Source organism: Penicillium odoratum, assembly GCF_028828045.1.
Source record: "Penicillium odoratum strain IBT 22623 chromosome Unknown utg000002l_segment0_segment0, whole genome shotgun sequence".
Lineage (NCBI taxonomy): Eukaryota > Fungi > Ascomycota > Eurotiomycetes > Eurotiales > Aspergillaceae > Penicillium > Penicillium odoratum.
The window spans coordinates 1,368,090-1,384,772 of NW_026643144.1; the positions used below are offsets into that span (position 1 = coordinate 1,368,090).

General features: G+C 49.9%; 9 protein-coding genes across 9 annotated transcripts; 2 read left to right on the plus strand and 7 right to left on the minus strand.

Moving 5' to 3' along the window:
* Positions 1-63: 63 nt before the first annotated feature.
* N7520_002539 (uncharacterized protein) lies at positions 64-1,353 on the minus strand (the record flags this gene model as incomplete). Its single annotated transcript, XM_057136474.1, has 1 exon — positions 64-1,353. The coding sequence occupies one exon, from the start codon at positions 1,351-1,353 to the stop codon at positions 64-66; it is 1,290 nt and encodes a 429-aa protein (XP_056999160.1).
* An 803-nt stretch (positions 1,354-2,156) lies between these two features.
* On the minus strand, positions 2,157-2,839 carry N7520_002540 (putative SNF7 family protein Fti1/Did2; the record flags this gene model as incomplete). Its single annotated transcript, XM_057136475.1, has 2 exons — positions 2,157-2,741; positions 2,795-2,839. The coding sequence occupies 2 exons, from the start codon at positions 2,837-2,839 to the stop codon at positions 2,157-2,159; spliced, it is 630 nt and encodes a 209-aa protein (XP_056999161.1).
* Positions 2,840-3,189: 350 nt separating this feature from the next.
* hacA (transcription factor HAC1) lies at positions 3,190-4,504 on the minus strand (the record flags this gene model as incomplete). Its single annotated transcript, XM_057136476.1, has 2 exons — positions 3,190-4,255; positions 4,314-4,504. The coding sequence occupies 2 exons, from the start codon at positions 4,502-4,504 to the stop codon at positions 3,190-3,192; spliced, it is 1,257 nt and encodes a 418-aa protein (XP_056999162.1).
* Positions 4,505-5,979: 1,475 nt separating this feature from the next.
* Positions 5,980-6,275, minus strand: N7520_002542 (uncharacterized protein; the record flags this gene model as incomplete). Its single annotated transcript, XM_057136477.1, has 2 exons — positions 5,980-6,123; positions 6,174-6,275. The coding sequence occupies 2 exons, from the start codon at positions 6,273-6,275 to the stop codon at positions 5,980-5,982; spliced, it is 246 nt and encodes an 81-aa protein (XP_056999163.1).
* A 497-nt stretch (positions 6,276-6,772) lies between these two features.
* Positions 6,773-8,297, minus strand: N7520_002543 (snoRNA-binding rRNA-processing protein ENP1; the record flags this gene model as incomplete). The annotated part of the gene is made up of 2 exons (XM_057136478.1): positions 6,773-7,631; positions 7,681-8,297. The coding sequence occupies 2 exons, from the start codon at positions 8,295-8,297 to the stop codon at positions 6,773-6,775; spliced, it is 1,476 nt and encodes a 491-aa protein (XP_056999164.1).
* Positions 8,298-8,927: 630 nt separating this feature from the next.
* Positions 8,928-10,754, plus strand: N7520_002544 (SPRY domain-containing protein; the record flags this gene model as incomplete). The annotated part of the gene is made up of 1 exon (XM_057136479.1): positions 8,928-10,754. The coding sequence occupies one exon, from the start codon at positions 8,928-8,930 to the stop codon at positions 10,752-10,754; it is 1,827 nt and encodes a 608-aa protein (XP_056999165.1).
* A 233-nt stretch (positions 10,755-10,987) lies between these two features.
* Positions 10,988-12,660, minus strand: N7520_002545 (glutamyl-tRNA(Gln) amidotransferase subunit HER2; the record flags this gene model as incomplete). Its single annotated transcript, XM_057136480.1, has 4 exons — positions 10,988-11,865; positions 11,918-12,093; positions 12,145-12,469; positions 12,525-12,660. The coding sequence occupies 4 exons, from the start codon at positions 12,658-12,660 to the stop codon at positions 10,988-10,990; spliced, it is 1,515 nt and encodes a 504-aa protein (XP_056999166.1).
* Positions 12,661-13,229: 569 nt separating this feature from the next.
* Positions 13,230-14,534, plus strand: N7520_002546 (enoyl-[acyl-carrier-protein] reductase; the record flags this gene model as incomplete). Its single annotated transcript, XM_057136481.1, has 2 exons — positions 13,230-13,432; positions 13,490-14,534. The coding sequence occupies 2 exons, from the start codon at positions 13,230-13,232 to the stop codon at positions 14,532-14,534; spliced, it is 1,248 nt and encodes a 415-aa protein (XP_056999167.1).
* A 184-nt stretch (positions 14,535-14,718) lies between these two features.
* N7520_002547 (metallophosphoesterase family protein) lies at positions 14,719-16,581 on the minus strand (the record flags this gene model as incomplete). The annotated part of the gene is made up of 2 exons (XM_057136482.1): positions 14,719-16,363; positions 16,421-16,581. 2 exons carry the CDS (start codon positions 16,579-16,581, stop codon positions 14,719-14,721), a joined length of 1,806 nt encoding a protein of 601 aa, XP_056999168.1.
* Between the last annotated feature and the right edge of the window lie 102 nt (positions 16,582-16,683).

Genomic DNA, 16,683 nt, shown 5'->3' on the forward strand with positions numbered 1-16,683 from the left:
AACTTCCACACAACACACTAATTAAGACGAGTCTATACAATGAACACCAACATACAAGTCCATCTACTCAGCCCGACTGATGTCCGCGTGATGTCCATCCAATGCACCTGAAGTAGGCTGATCATCCTGACCCGAAGATCGAGAGTTGTTCTCAACTTCACCCATCTCCGGATCCGTGTTTTCAGACACACCCCTCGGCTGCGCAGCTCCTGTTGCCATAGGCTCCGGACCTAGTAGCGACTCCCGCGGCTGTTTAACACCTTTCTGACCAGGCTGCTTACTAGCCTTCACACGAGGCGGCGCTTCACCCAACATAGGCGGGTACTTGAAGCGGAATCCCCAGACAAAGAACAGCTTCAGCTTTTTCCAGAATCCCAGACTATCCCACTGCTTCCGCAATTCGGCCGCGTCAGTCTCGCTGCGAGATCGGAAACCTTTGCGGAAGCCTATGATCAACAGCAGTGAGATCGGGAGAGCGGTAAAGGCCCAGCAGAGGGGGATGCCACGACGCGTTTGCCAGCCGAGGCAAAGACGGCGGAAACGGACCCAGGCTTCGATGAAGCCGGCGATTAGCCAAACGCCTATCCAGCCGAAGAGGATGATCATCGTTAAGGCGAAGGGCGAGATACCGCCGCCGAGGTACCAGGGGTCGAAGAACCAGTTTCCCTCGTAGTCGTCGTAGTCGTAATAGTTGCAGTCTTCGCAATAGCTGTTGCCCGTGGAATAGTAGCAGCTATCATCGTATTGGGTGCTTGGGGCATATACCGAGCTGAGATAGCTCAATGAAGAGGATGGAATCTGGGTTGGTTCGATCCAGATGTAGTCCACAGTGTAGGTTGTTGGTTCAAAGGGCCTCGAGTTGTCTACGGAGAGTGAAGTCGACATTGCGGTTGTGGGGAGGAGATTCGCGATGGCATCGGGAGGGTACACAGGCACCGCGGTTGTGGTGGTCCATTGGGTTGAACATGCCGTTGCCGCTGAGTAGGTGATATTGATCACGTAGACAGTGGTATGGTCGGTGTCATCCGTACCATAGTTATAGTAGTCATAGTAGTAAGGAACCGGCGTGCCCACGTTGGTGGGGTACAATTGTTGAATGATGGTCACTGACGAGAATTCGTCAACAGAGGTAATGGTCGAGACAGCCTCAGGCAACGGAGACTCTGTCGGTCTGATCTCTTCAATCGAGGTGGTCACCGTCGGGACATAGGATTCCTGGTATTCATCATATGCATACCCAGTCACACGGACCTCTTCATAGGCCTCGGTGACAATCCATGGCTTTGCGAGAACGGAAGGAAGGAAGGTAGTGAAAACGAGTGACAGAATACTAAACGAGTGTAAAGGTGCCATTATGAAAATGACCCTGAATTGGTATAGAAAGCTTCCCCTAAAGAAAAGAAAAAAGAAAACCCTGAAGACCCTGCAGGCGCCTCAAGGCCTTATGAACCAAATTTGCCTTGGAACACACGCTAAAGACCCTATATTTGGGGGCTAGCAAAAGCTACGTTATTCTAATTTGGGGTTAGAGTGTATCTCGCCTACAACGCTAAAGAAGCCCAGGCTTTGTATAAAGGATGTGATTGGTTCAAGGAAGACGATTTGGTGGAAATCAGGGTCTGATGTTTAGCTAGTTTGTTTTAGTTTCGGGACTCTTCGGCCATCAATCCCAATATAGGACTTCGCTTAGACTGGAAACAGAGGGATGGATGGTGAATAGATGATTGATTTTACTAGGTCAATTATTTCAAAGTAGTATCATGTTGCAAAGCAGGAAGATTCAGACCCTGAGACCCTGAGACCCTGAGACCCTAATTTTGCTTGCTTGGCGTTAGACGAGGCTCCGAGAAAAAGAGGAAAAAGAAGTTAGAGTAGCCGATGGATGCTCCAATCAATCGGTACTTGGCCGAGTCTTGGCAAGGCAACATTACTTAGGTAATAGGCTGTTTGTAACCTTATAGGATTGGTAGGATTAATATGTATGACAATATCAAAGCCGATATAGAAATAAACCCGCATTCTTCAAAGGCATAATTCGTAAAGTCGCCATGAGCGCCACCCAGAACAATCTTATATCCAGGTAATGTATGGATGCACGCAGACAATGAGCAAGAGCAGGAGCAAGAGCATGGATATATAGTTATCGAACACCAGACTTAAGTCAAAGCCCTCAAAGCCCGCAGTCTCGACTCTAACCCATCCTCAACTTCAGCAGGCTGCTGCTGCTGCTCTTTGACCTCCGCTTCAGGAGCCTTCTCCGCATCTAAAGCCCTACGCATCTCGATCCCCGCATCATCGGCCAACTGTTCCATCATCCGATCAACCTCCGATTCTCCCTCCGCTCCATACTCCTGCATCGACACTCCCTGCGCAACATCCTCGATCGCACTACTAGCAATCTTGAAATCCTCCGACCGCGCCAAGAAATTGTTCGCATGCGCAATCAGGTGCTCGAGGTTCACGCTCTTGGACGCTGCATCCAGACCGCGCGAAGCCAGCGCCAAGGTTCTTGATGTGTCGCGTGTGCTCTGCGCGGCTTTGAGTTCGTTGATTATCACATCGGCGCGGGCGGCTTCGGACTTCAGCGTGACTTGGCGCCGCTTTTCGCGGACTGCGGAACCGGCGTGGATACGGGCGATTTGGAATTCGCGGTTCTTCATTGCTCTGTCGGCTTTGGCTTTTTCGGATTTATACGTTGCTTCCGCTCGGATGGCCTCTTTCTTGAGGCGGTTGGAGTGAAGCTGATATGGTTTAGTTATGTTGTTTTATGCAGGCGATGCGGGGGGCCACTCACCTTGACATTTGTGCGGGCTTCGAAGATAGGGTCTTTGCGAACCATGTTGTCTGTTTGAAAACCCCAGATGTTAAATGTAGAGAATGAGAGGTGAAGGAAATCAAGACTAGAGAGACTGGAGAAACTGGAGAAACTGGAGGGAGTTGGGGGATGGGGGTTGGAGAGGGGAGGATTTGGTGGCAAACGTCACTGACCGCATTCAGTTGTTAGCGTTATTCAACACGATTTGATCAAGTTAAGTATAGGAATTTCTACCTTTTATTATCTATCTGTTGGATTGTAGGCAGCGATAATAGTACCAGTGTTTACAATGTTTATTGTTATAATCATGATAAATAGCCAGTCAATTTGAGGCTTTGGTTATAAAGCTAGTATACATATAATCACAACAGACCTCATTGTTTGCCCAATAGAGACGCTGTCTCTCCAATGTTTGAACTCCAAGAACTCCGTGTACTCCGATTGATTCTCTTTCCGTAACTGCGTCGCCGTCCGGATTTCATATTAGGTCGGGGTTGAGACTGGCTGAGACGATCGATTGCCCAGGCCATGGTCAACAACGACTCCCACCGCGGTCGACCCTCCGGGGCGTCGGCCGACCCGGTCTGCGGGAAACTTTGCTCACTAACCGCTAGCTGCAATGCTCTGCCCGTCGCATCGCGGAGTGGACGCGCCAAGGCTGGGCTGCAAGCTAGTAGTCTGATGAGAAGCTTCATCCGAAAGACCGGTCGGGTCGACGCCTTCGAGGACGACAGACTCGGGGTCGAAATCAACCAAAGAATCAAAGGGAAATGCTGAAAGATCTCCACCGTCGAGAACGCCAAAGGCAAACCCGTCTTCAGGGAATGAAGGATTTGACTCAGAGGGTGAGTCACCGTGGAAGAGGCGACGGAAGTCATCGTCAGAAAGAGGAGCTGCAGCATCATTTGAAACTGCAGGGTCGATACTCGAGAGGTCGAAGAGAGGGAGCGCACTTCTAGCTCCTTCGAGGCCAGCGACGGACACTGCAGGTCACACAACACCGCTGCAGGATGTTGTGTCGCGTCGGAGGCCTCAGCCAGAGTTGAGGGCTTGAGGGTGGGGGAGTATTCGGTGGAGGGGGTGGGGAACGGGATGCGCTCAATGTTGAGCTCTGACCGTTCCCGATTGAACAGGGTCGGGGTGAGGGTGGGGGATTCGGTGACTGTGACTGGAGATGCAGCCTTGGGGGTGGTGCTGCGAGAGCCACGGACTTCGGCGGATAACTGCGCCACCTGTTGAGATAGGCGGTTGTTCTCCGCCTCCATCTGGGTTAACCGTTGCAGTAGGAACTGGTTCTGTTGTTCCATGCTGATCTTCTCGGTTTCCAACTTCTCCATCTCGAGTCTCTTGCGCTCGCGCGAGGTTTGTGCTGCGGCGCGATTCCGGAGAACCCGTTCGATGCGTCGTTGTTCCTTCTCATCGTCTGTCTTGGCACGTTTTCTGGTCAAGAGTATTAGAGATGGATATCACCAATTTTTATCAGCACTAGTGTACATACCGTGGAGGGAGGTTGGTCTTTGGGACTGGAAGTTCCTGGCCCCAGGACTTTCTCTTCTTCGCTGGCTTCTTCTCCTCCTCCAGATCCTCCGGTTCCGGAGAATCCAATGAGGTATCAGCGGGAGAGACAGTCAACATCTCCGAGGATGGAGATGCTGGCAGATCCAGCGGATTGATAGTGGTGTCTGACATATCGTAGATCATAGGATATAATGGTGCCGTGTGATGAATGGGATCGAGTGGGTAAGTGACCCTGTCAGGGTATGAATTACACACTCAAGGCCACGTTGTCATCACGGGCACCGGACAGAATCCGGGAATTGGGGGTTGAGTCAGCGAGTCAGACTCAAGAGGCCAGGTGTTCTTCTTGGGAGGAAGAAGATCCAAGGTGGGCGGATGTGGTGGTTTAAGTAGAGGCCAGCGTGTCCATCCCTGAATACCGGAATTACCTTAAGACAAAGGGGGACTTTCAGGGGCAAAAACGATGTGGTACATGGATCCACATAATGTTTAGTATGATACATCAAGTATCCCTTGATCGTCGTCGTAAGCGTGTGACACGTATGATACCAGAAATACAAGAAAATACAAGGAATCCACCAATCATAATATAGAACCAGCCCCTGCGCCCCTAGATTCCACTTTCTCTGATTTGTTTCCACTTTCTATGAATAGTCCGAGTCCTGTACGAGTCCACTACGGAGTATTCCCTACTGTTCTAGCTGAAGGAGTACAGGATATACCTCAACCAAGGCCCCCAACCAAGGCCCCCAACCTCTTACCCTATCCTTACATGTCGTTCGCCAACGTTGGATTCGGGGCTGAAAAGGCTGGTAGTACAACCCATCCGGTCTGAGGTCACCCCAAAGGTTGGGATATCGTCATGCCATACGAGATAGAAACCAAGTGGATCTGGGCGCATCCAGACTTCATGCAACAAAGCGGGAATGAGGAGGCCTGATCGGACTTTCCACCGGTAATTTTCCGTCCCTTGGGATTGGAATGCAGTGAAAAGGGGTCAGCAAGTAGATTGGCGTCAAGAAGATGATCGAACGACCTGGAACAAAACGAGGGGTTGAAAGTTCGATCCGTTACATTTGGTATCCACTCCTACTTGGAGTGACAGACACTGTTGTACTCTGTACATTGCGCAATAAATAAACCGATGCTTTTTTCCAGCGATAGGCCAATACTCGGCTTGATCATTCTTGCCACAACCCCACATTTCAGGTACAGACTTGATGTTCTGTAGTACGGTATAACGGGTAAAGATTGGATTCTCCGGCGGAGTCCGTCTACAGTAAGGAGAGCACGTGTACGGAGTATCTCTCTTTGACATGTAGACCCACAATTATCTTGTTCTCAAACAGGAACTAAAATCATATGAAACAGAGAGAGTTTATCGAATACTCCGAAGATACAAATGTGCAATGATGCACATATCCTATTTAATTTGACGGTGTACAAAGGCATGGGACTTTCCCCCAAGGCGCACCAGCCTCATGTCATCTTCTAGACAAAGGAATGCTCATGATATGAGTCAATTGATTAGCCATAGATGAAAGAAGATGATTAAATTTTTTTATCAGACTGATTGTTTCATTTGAGACGCTATGTCAAGTACATACGGAATTCAAGTCTGATGACTCTGATCAAGGAAGCTAAAGCTACTTAGACTCCTCCTCTAGCTCCTCCTCAAGCTTAGTAACATAGTGCTTAAGCTTTCTAGTACCGTCGCTCAAATGACGCCGAGCAATCGTCCCCGAGTTCTTTTCAATCAGCAATGCGAGGGTGTCCATGTCACACTGAGACTGTTAGTCAATTGGCAGAGCCCCAAAGGAGTAAGTTATTCTTGTCTTACAGTAAGCTTGTTCTCACGTGCATTGAGTCCCACTGCTATGAGAAGCGTCTTGAGCTCCAACTTGGTTAGGCCCATCATATCATCGTTTCCAGACCACGGCATCTTGAACGTGTCAGTTGAGTCTATCTTTACCCCGTAGGTCAAACCACGTATTCTCCGGAGAAATCGTAACAGACTTACTTTTCGTAACAGACTTACTTTTAGGACAGGATAGAAGGGGTGGACTTGTGGGAGAGTAGGAACTAGTGGGATCGCGACAAGAGGAAGTGAGAGATGGCTCACAAAGTTCTAAAATCCGATTTTTGACGAAGCAGTCACAGCCGAAAAGCGGTGCCTTTGTCAAAAGGAGAATCGGTCCTTGGAACGTTTACGATGTACGAACACTAGTGTATAGAAAAATGAGATCAATGCTTTTGGTTCTATAGATTCACCATAGAACTATCCATCTAAAAGAAACCAGGGGAATATATGCAATCCCACAAAGAAAAATCACATCAAAACGCCATCCCATCAAGTACGTGCTCATGACCAGGTTCGTCAGTGGTATATGCAGGGGAGGAGTATGACAAAAGAGATAAGAAAAAAGATCAGACAGCAATCTAAATGGTCACATCCATAGTATCATCACCGGCATCAAGAGCATTCTGTCTCTCAGGGTCCGGGACAACTACTCCACGGCCACGGCCAGCCAGCAATTCTCGCCGTACCTCGGGTCCAATATCCTTATGACCCCGAACCAACAGCAGATCCAAAAGAGCCTCACGTTGATCCTCAGTGATATCATTACGGTAGCGCTGGGCGAATACCAACAGGGACTGATGCCATAGAACCGGAAGCTTGTAGGCCTTGGAGCTGCCATCCATCAGAGCATCCTCAGATGCATCAGCCGCGCGGAAACGCATAAAGTGAAACACAAGAGCATCAATAACCTTGTAGGGCAGAGCATACTTCTTTTCCAAGAAGACTCGGATGAAAGTGTTCACTGAGCCAGTGCTTTCCAGAGACCGGAGGGATTGCTCTGCAGCCAGATCACACATGCGGAGGAGAGCTGCGGCGGAATGCAGCACAGGGATAGAGACACGAGAAATCACTGAAGAAACAATGTGGGCCTCACGCAAGGTGCATGTGCCACTGGCAACCAGTGGGAAGAGCAAGCCCTTGAAAAAGCACGCGGGCTTGTAGAGAGCCTTGCGCATCGCATTGTAAGTGTGGACATTAAGCTTCTTAGTCTCGTGAATCTCTTCGCGGACACGGTCAAGCAGCACAGTGTTGATGAACTCCTGGGCCACGTGAGGCTTGGATGAAATGAAGATGCGAGTGCCTGCATAGACAGCATTGGCGGTCCACCTCTCAGGCTGGGTGATATCAAGTAGGGTTTGCCAGTTCGGCACTGAGGGGAGAATCTTGAACGGTTTCGGCAATGGGCCAGATTTATAGCGAGAGAGGATCGTGCCAACCCTAAAACTTGTTAGTTCAGACCTATTGAAACTTTCAGCAAATCACATACTTCTCAAAGACCTCGATAGCCTTGGCCGGGATCTGGACAGCGTCCTCCGGGATTCCACCGCCCTGGATATGTGGTCCACCAACGGTCTCTCCCGCCTGTCGGGCTTCATGTTCGGCAATCTTCTCCAAGATCAAATCGGCAAGGTTTGTTGTTTGACCCGATGAGCCGGGTTCGCGGGGGTTGAAAATAGGATCGTCTTCATGACCGGGCATGAAGTTGTTGAACATTTCAAGATCATCCGGATTAACCTCCTGTTCCTCGACCTCATCGTCGACCCATTCGTCGTTTTGAAGGTTTTCATCATCCGACAATGCTTCCTCTTCAAACCGAGTATCGAATTCGAAAGCGGCGTTGGTCTTTGGCTCCATGGCGCCCATGGCGAGCTTGTGTTCAGCGGCATCCTCGTCGGCTAGTTCTTGACCGATCTGCAAAATCTTGCGCGACATCTTCGCATCGATGAAACGTTGTCCATTCTCCCCATCTTCCTCATCCTGGGATTGGCGCTTGCTTTTCTTGCTGCTCTGTGTCCGCAAGTGCCCCGCGGACGAGATATCGTCTGCCAGAGGGTTGTGCCGGCGCGCGGCGGCGGCGGCACGGGAGCTGTTTGCCTTGGGCATGATGAGGCTTTATGCAGATTTTTTGTAATCTGAATTTCAATATGAAACAAGTCCTGCTGAGTTGTTGGACCAGATGTAGCAACACTTGTGGGTTAAATTTTGAATCATGTGATCTTCAAGTTATTTTTTTCTGCTGGGCGGTATATAACTCACCGCCTTGTTTGACCCACCGCCCTGCGGCTGACAGTCACTTTTCTGCCGCGTCTTGCGTCGCTTTCTTTGATCTGATCTGCGCGCTACTTTCTCAAGTCGTATCTTGCTATCCCTTCTCCCCACTGTTATATCCTTGAATAAACTGAAGCTGAACCTGGGGGGGTAATACTGTGAGTTAGAGACCTCAATTTTGTTTCATTTATCTTATGTTCATGTGCCCCTGGAGCTGTAGCAGAATACTACGCTCTACACCAAAACTGAGTCTGTGCTACAGTGCTCTCTTCTCCTTGGTTCTGAACAGCTCAATTTCATAAAAAATGACCCTTCAATTCTTTTAGATAACTATCCATCCCGTTCTCTTTCGCTGACAAGCTTTTTCTTCCTAGCAGTTCATGAATCTCGCCCAGACGCACTTTATGCCATCTTGAATTAGCTACAACAGCCGCAAACTAGCCGCCCACTCAGCTGCGATCTACAATGTCTGGTCAAGCTCCTGGGTCATCTGCACCCTCCTCCAACATCAACTCTCCCATCATAACCCCCGGTAATGGTCCTCTTCTCAATGGCGCATTATCAGATTTGAATCCACGGTCCTCCCCTGCGCCAGGTAGCAACGCATCTGTTCAGGGAGACAGTGCGCGCACAAAGCGAAACAAACGGGACAGCCGCAAGAAACGTGAAGCCAAGGGTCTTGATGTTGAAGGTGCTCCTCCACCCAAAAAACGCACCACGGCAGCCAACATGGCTCGCCCCAGCACAAGTCTACAACTTTCCCGTCCATTGCTTCTTGCTGAACAACGTTCCTCGGACTACTATCCACCACCACCACGCCAATTCAACCAATTGAACACAAAGAAATCGGAAGTCCTAGGTGAGAGCTGGGATTTCTATGAATTGGTTGATAAATTCACCAATAAAAATGGGTACCGCTATACCCATGCCATTCTGGACTCGGGTTTTCCTCATATCAAATACCGCCAGACCGACCTTCAACCCTATCACGCCCGCTTCAGTTTCGAGGACTCGCCTCCTGCGATCTGCTTCACACAAGATGGCAGGGCTGTGACTACTAGTGATGCTTGGCACTCGGCACGTGCGAATGTGTGTGCCCGGGAAGGCTCCTTCTACTATGAGGCTCGGATCATTAGCGGGGTAGTGAATGGTTCTCCTTCTTCTGGTTCTCGTGGTCATGTTCGACTGGGATTTGCGCGGCGTGAAGCTGAGCTCGATGCCAATGTTGGAGTGGATTGCTATGGCTACGGCATTCGTGATGTGAATGGTGAAGTCGTCAATCGCATGCGCTGTGAGCCCTTCTTTCAAAAAGGCGAAGCTATCAACGAAGGCGATGTCATCGGTATGCTCATCACACTTCCTCCACTCTACCTACACAAAAAGATTGTCGAAGGTACCTATGATCCTGCCGTGGATGGCGATGGCTCGGGTCAACCTCCCATTGTTCAGAATTTCATTCGAGATCGTGTTCCCTTCCACACAAAAACTGGCGACTTCCGTTGGCAGCAGGCCAACATCTTCTCCACAAAATACCTTCGTGACTACGCCTTCAACTTCAAGGATGCGCCGGCCTTTGGACCCCCTTCCCCCTACAACATCGACGACCCATCTCTACGTACATTACCCGGATCCAGTATTACAATTTACAAAAACGGTGTGAAGATGGGCTCCCCTTTCAAAGAGCTGTATGCATTTCTTCCCCCAGCAAGTCGCCTTGTTAATACAAACAATCTTGGAATTGGCGAGCGTGAAAATGCCGACGATGGGACGATTGGCTACTACCCGACCGTCAGCTGCTATGGCGGCGGTGCCGTAGAATGTCGGTTCGAGGGCCCGTGGTGGGTTGGCCCGCCCGAGCAAACCGAGACTGGAGAGCCCATTCGGCCCATCGGCGACCGCTACAATGATCAGATCGTCGAGGATGTGGTTGCCGATATCGTTGACGAGGTTGACGCCATGTTCACCTGGGGTGGTGTCGACGGCGAAGTTATTGACGATAACAATAATGAAGAGCTAGATGCCGCTTCCGGTGCTATAAGAGGCGGCACTGGGGTATTGCAAGTTGGTGGTGCGCATGATCTCGAAGTTTCTGCGGCGACCCCTGGATCGACTAATGGTGCCGCATCTCCGGCTATGAATGGTCATCATGCCAGTCTGGTCAATGGGGATGATATTGGGAACTCGACTGCGGATGAAACTATGAGCGTTGGGACGGCCGGGACACCTAGGATTGCCGTGGAGATCCCCGTACGTTCAGCTGGGTCAGCTGATGAGGACATAGAGATGATCTAAGCAAGGAAATGGGACGGCGCAAGTCTTACGCTCGATGTGTCTTGCACGAGCTTTATCTGGAAATGGCAAGGCGTTAGGGGCTTTATAATCAAATTCTGTTGATACCAAGAGCAATGATATTTAATGATGGCTAAAGTAACCTTACTTTATTGTGATGATTGATTTTCTGTATGATTTGGCCAGAGACCAACTGCGGGTATACTCTTCTTACTTCTCTATAATACAGGACCCTCCTATAAAGAGTCAAACTGGCGACCTTCGAGTAACTCTCCAACTTGCATCACCAGCTCATCATCTCCGTACTGGCCAATTACTTGGATACCGGCCACCCCATCCGCATCGGAGTCCTGATTAGATCCAGTCACAGTGACTGGCACGGAGATAGCAGGCAGGCCCGCTAGGCTGGCAGGGACGGTAAACACATCATTGATATAGGCATTCAAGGGCGAGCCGGCAGTGCCTGTGATATCAGATAGGCGGGGTGGAGGGGATGGCGCCGTGGGACATACGAGGACATCCACATTTTCCAATTCAGGACGGCCTACGTCTAGATTGGTGGTAGCGAGGGGGTTTTTGGCGTGAAATACAAAATCAAAGTCTTGCTGGACCAGTCGGCGTACCCGCTGTGCCTGGATGAAGAAATTGTCCATGGCATCGGCGCTCAAACTGAAAGTTCCCAGGAGAATGCGACGCTGCACCTCTGCACCAAATCCGCGACCCCGTGTATTGGAGTAGAGGTAGCCTTCGGGAGTTCCATCGTTGTCGGGTCCATGACGAGTGCCGTACCGCACGCCGTCATACTTGGACAGATTCGAGGATGCCTCAGCTGGGGCAAGGACGTAATATGCCGATAGTGCATGCTTGGTAGCTGGTAAGGAGACAGGGTGAATGGTATGGCCTTGTTCTTGCAAATGTGCCAGGGACATCAACCAGGCTTGTCGCACTGACGGTGCTAATTCGGAAATGTTATATTCCAATGGCACTCCGATCCGGAGGGGAGTTGAAACTAATCGTGAAGCGAGCTTTGGTGTTTGAAGGTGTGAGTTGATGCGTGTTCTGGATAGACTGGAAACGCTGGTCGGATCACGTTCATCGTAGCGGTTGAGGATTGCTATGAAAGTATTAGCTTCATGATTATTCACCTAGGGATAAGATCGACGCACAGAATACATCCCGAACACTGGAAGTATTCCTCCCCAGGACTCCAACGGTATCCAAGGAGTTGGCATAAGCAACGACGCCCCATCGCGAGATCAGGCCATACGAAGGTTTAAAACCGACTGCTCCAGTATACGCCGCCGGGAGTCGGACAGAGCCTCCAGTGTCTGTTCCGAGTGCTCTGAACCCGAGTCAGTATTTACTTATCATTCAAGGATATCCAATCACATACGCATAGCATTGATCAGCTGCAACCGCCACTGCACTTCCACCTGAACTCCCGCCAGCGGAAAGATCTTGGTCATCCTTGTCGCGTCGCAAGTTCTTGACCAGGCCAAAGAGCGAGTGGGTTGAGTGCGAGCCCATCCCAAACTCATCTAGGTTGGTCTTTCCGGCCACAATAGCTCCGGCATCTTCCAGTTGATCGACAACGGTCGCGTTGAACGGACTAGTGAACTTGTCCAATATGCCCGAGGCACAGGTAGTCGGAAGTTCGCGCGTACAAATATTATCTTTGATCGCAATGAGACGACCATCGACGATAGATTTCTTTTTCCCTATCAATCAAAAACATGAGCTATAATGTTTTCAGATCGCTTGAATGCGACATACCTTGCTCCCGACGCCGGTCTGCCTCCTTCACGCGATCCAACCATTGACCCGCACGGGGCAATAGGGTTATGAAGGCGTTGAGGCTATGAGCATGCTGGTTAGCTATGCACTTCTCCGCCTCGCGTAAAAGGGACATTGAGGAAGAGACGCAAGTTGACATAGAGCGGGTTGGATATGCAAATCGAGGAGAATGCCAGGAGCTTATCTCTTATCGCTTATCGTTATCATGTACCATAATGCACCCATCTATATATGTCGGATATATCTTAGATAACATTGGGAACTAGACGAAGTTCTGCACCAGAAGTATAAAGATAGGCTTTTTGTGGACACACAGATTTTGCCTCGAAGTCAGGAGTTATTTGTTATTTACCCAGGTAAGGTGTTGGTGTACATGTAGTTGGCATGTTGCAGAACAGGAAATAACCGAGGAAGCTTATATGAAGGAAAACCACCCACAAAGATCGGTTAACTTGAGATATGAAGAGTATGAGGATCATAAACTCCACAGAAAGATTTCGATATTTCAACAACTCAAAGATCTCAAGATAGAAACACATTTGCAGCTCCAAGCTTGTAATTGTTCACTGTAGCTCCTTCGGCCCGAGTGAAATCACCGAAACAAGACGTCATCTCCGCTTTCCCGCAAATCCTCTTCCTTCAACTCTCTGTTCATACTTCCCCTCTCCCACCAACACATCCGCCATGTTCTCGCGCAGTGTTTTCCGAGCTTCTACCCACGGTACCCGGCAATCTGGTTTATTCAGAGCCGCAAGCCTGGCGGGTAAAGCTCAATGTGCTAGCTCCACTCTCCCCGTGCAGGGCCGAAGATCCATTTCCGTGTATGGCTACACACAATCCAAGGCTCTGGTGTACTCGAAATACGGCGAGCCCAAGGATGTTCTCAGGTACGTATTTGGTCTAGATTTTCTCCGGCGATGGTAAATGGCTAACGCGCGAATTAGTCTACATAAGCATTCCATTTCCGCCCCTCATGGCACCCAAGTCAATCTTCGTCTCCTTACAGCTCCTATGAACCCGGCCGATGTCAACCAGATCCAAGGGGTATACCCTAGCAAACCTCCATTTGTCTCCACTCTTGGTACCAGTCAGCCGTCCGCTGTCGGCGGTAACGAGGGTGCCTTTGAGGTGATTTCAACCGGCGCGGGTGTCAAGAGTCTGTCCAAGGGTGACTGGGTCATTATGAAGAAGACTGGTCAGGGTACTTGGCGCACACACGCTCAGATGGAAGAGTCACAGCTTATCCGCATCGAGAATAAGGATGGGTTGACGCCGCTGCAGGTTGGTACCGTGAGTGTCAACCCGGTGACCGCATACCGCATGATCCGTGATTTCTGCGAGTGGGATTGGATGCGCGCAGGCGAGGAATGGTTGATCCAGAATGGTGCTAACAGCGGTGTTGGCCGTGCTGCGATTCAGCTCTGTCGTGAGTGGGGAATTAAGACGATCAATGTTGTTCGTCAGCGCAAGACGCCCGAGGAGACAGAGGCGCTTAAGCAAGAACTCAAGGATCTCGGCGCTACGGTCGCTGTGACTGAGGAGGAAATGCTGAATGGTCCCTTCCGGGATATGATCAAGGAAGCCACCCGTGGAGGACGGGAGCCGATTCGTCTGGCTTTGAACTGCGTTGGTGGGAAGAATGCCACAGCACTTGCAAAGACCCTGGCACCAGACTCACACATGGTCACCTACGGTGCTATGTCGAAGCAGCCTGTGGCTCTGCCCTCCGGGTTGTTGATCTTTAAGAACATTACCTTTGATGGTTTCTGGGTCAGCAAGTGGGGTGATAAGAACCCGGTGCTGAAGGAGAACACCATTAAGGATGTGCTGCAGCTGACCCGTGCGGGCCGATTTAAGGACATTCCCGTGGACGACGTCAAATGGAACTGGAATTCCGAGGGCGCCGAGCTAGCAAACAGCGTGCAAGGCACTCTGGGTGGATATCGCAGTGGAAAGGGTGTGCTGACGTACACTGGAGGCGATGAGTGAAGGAAATGATTCATAAATGTATCATATTGTAATTGAACATATCTACATATTTCAATGATCAGGGAAATCTGCCATCGGGCAGCCAACATCGATGATATACAAGTTAAAGCCTGCATTGATATATTTACAAGATGTTTGTTAATAGTTCCGGACCTTGCGCTTAAACTTTGATGCGGAGATGGCTTTACTCGCACTTCCAATTCTGCTCAACGTAGTCTAGAATCAGGTCTGACATAGTAGTGTTGGGCATATAGACCTCGCTATCCTTGCCGAAATCGACACCAAGACCAGCATACTTGGCAGCTAACACCAGGAAGGGTTCAAGGAAGTTAATGTAGACCAAGTCAACCGTCTCCGGTGCTGTTGTTTCGTTGGTGGACAGGAGTGCCTGAATGCAGTTAGGTACTTGATAGGCACTGATGGGTGAATGAATGGTATCGTCTCCATCTGTACCGGCGTCGTCTTTGGTCGTGTACCCAGGGATTATGTTGGCATCCCCACGCTTGACCAGAGGGACCTGACGAGAACTAGCATCTGTGGAAAGCCATTGACTTTCCAGGTTCTGCTTTGCAATGTTCTGTTGATCAGGGGATGCAAGATCGCTCATGGAGAGGTCCTTGTTATGGGAAACCCCCAAGATCTTTGTCTGCTTGTTTAGTACCTCCATGATAAGTTGGACTTTGTCATAAGGAACGTCCTTCACATAGTGGAAGTCGTTTGTGAAAGGGGATATGATGAAGGCGCTGTCATGGGTAAATTGGCCCTTGAAGATATCGAAGCGAATCCCACCAGTGTTCAAAATGGCAACGGCAGGGATAGTACGGCGACAATCATCTTTCAATGAAGTAGCCAGCACTTCGGTCTCTAGCCAAGTATAGATACTGTCTGGATGTGGGTATGGCACACGCGACATCCATAGATCGCGAGGTGCACAGCCATAGACTTTATCCAGATTAAGAGCACTCCGTGCCTCAGTAATCATCTTGGACACTTCAAGACCCTTCTCAGTAGGGAATGAATCTTCATCCAGTCCAGTATGATGGTAGAAAGAGTAAAGGTTGTTATCTATGTACCGTCGCTTGAACACGGGGCCCGTAGCCGCTGATGAGTTGGTGGAGAGACCATCAATGGACATGAACCCGATGGTCTCCATGAATCGGCCACTGGCCAGGGCCACAGCCTTGGAGTCATATTGCGCATAATCGCGGATGTGTTGGTGTCCAGCGAAAAACTGAATGGGTGTGGCCCAGTGGATCTTGCGGATCGCTCTGAAGATCGCTCGGTACTCCGGTGAATGAGCCGGGACATGCCCGGCGACTAAAAAGAGATCCACATCTTTATCCTGGATCGCTTCCTGGAACCAGGCTTCCTGAATGGTATCCTCCACTGGTTGGACAACGGTATTATTGTAATTCCCGTTGAAATTAAAGAGGAAGCCAAATGCTACGATGCGGATCCCTTGCACCTTAGTGGTGAATTTCTTGTAACGTGGGGCGAGTGGAACCAGCTCATGGGTTATGGGGTGATAGATATCGATGTTTGATGAGAGGTAATGTCCTCGGAAGTTTGGTACGGTCGTCAGCAGCTCATTATTGGATGTGTTGTGTTGGTATAGTTCATGGTTTCCCGAGGTTAACACGTCGATGTGTTGATGACGGATTATCTCCGAGAGATAGATTCCCTTAGGTTGGGATGAATCATAGAGACCATTTCCCTCAACCCGATCACCTGTATCTATGACCAGTAAGTCTTGACCTTGCGCTTCAACCTTTTCCCGCATTCGTGTCGTGAAAGAGATATAGTCTCCCCAGTCGGCGGAATAGGATGGTCTGTAACACATCCACTGTTAGTTGGGAGTTAAGAACAGGGGAGGAGCTCCGGCCTACTCCTGTAGATGACCGGCCAGCCAGCCATGGGTATCAGTAGTATGAAGAAAATTAATTTGGCCAAACTCAAGATCACGTAGAGGAGCGGGGATAGGGTTGGGCGCGGATGGTTGAGCGGCCAGCGCCGACGGGAAGAGCCAGGGCAACACGGACAACAACATCCTGGGATTGTGTTTCCCGAGCCGGAGCCGGAAGTGAGAAGGAAGCTGATTAAACCTGAAACTTCCTCATAGAAGTGAAGGAGGAGGAGAAGGAGAACAAGA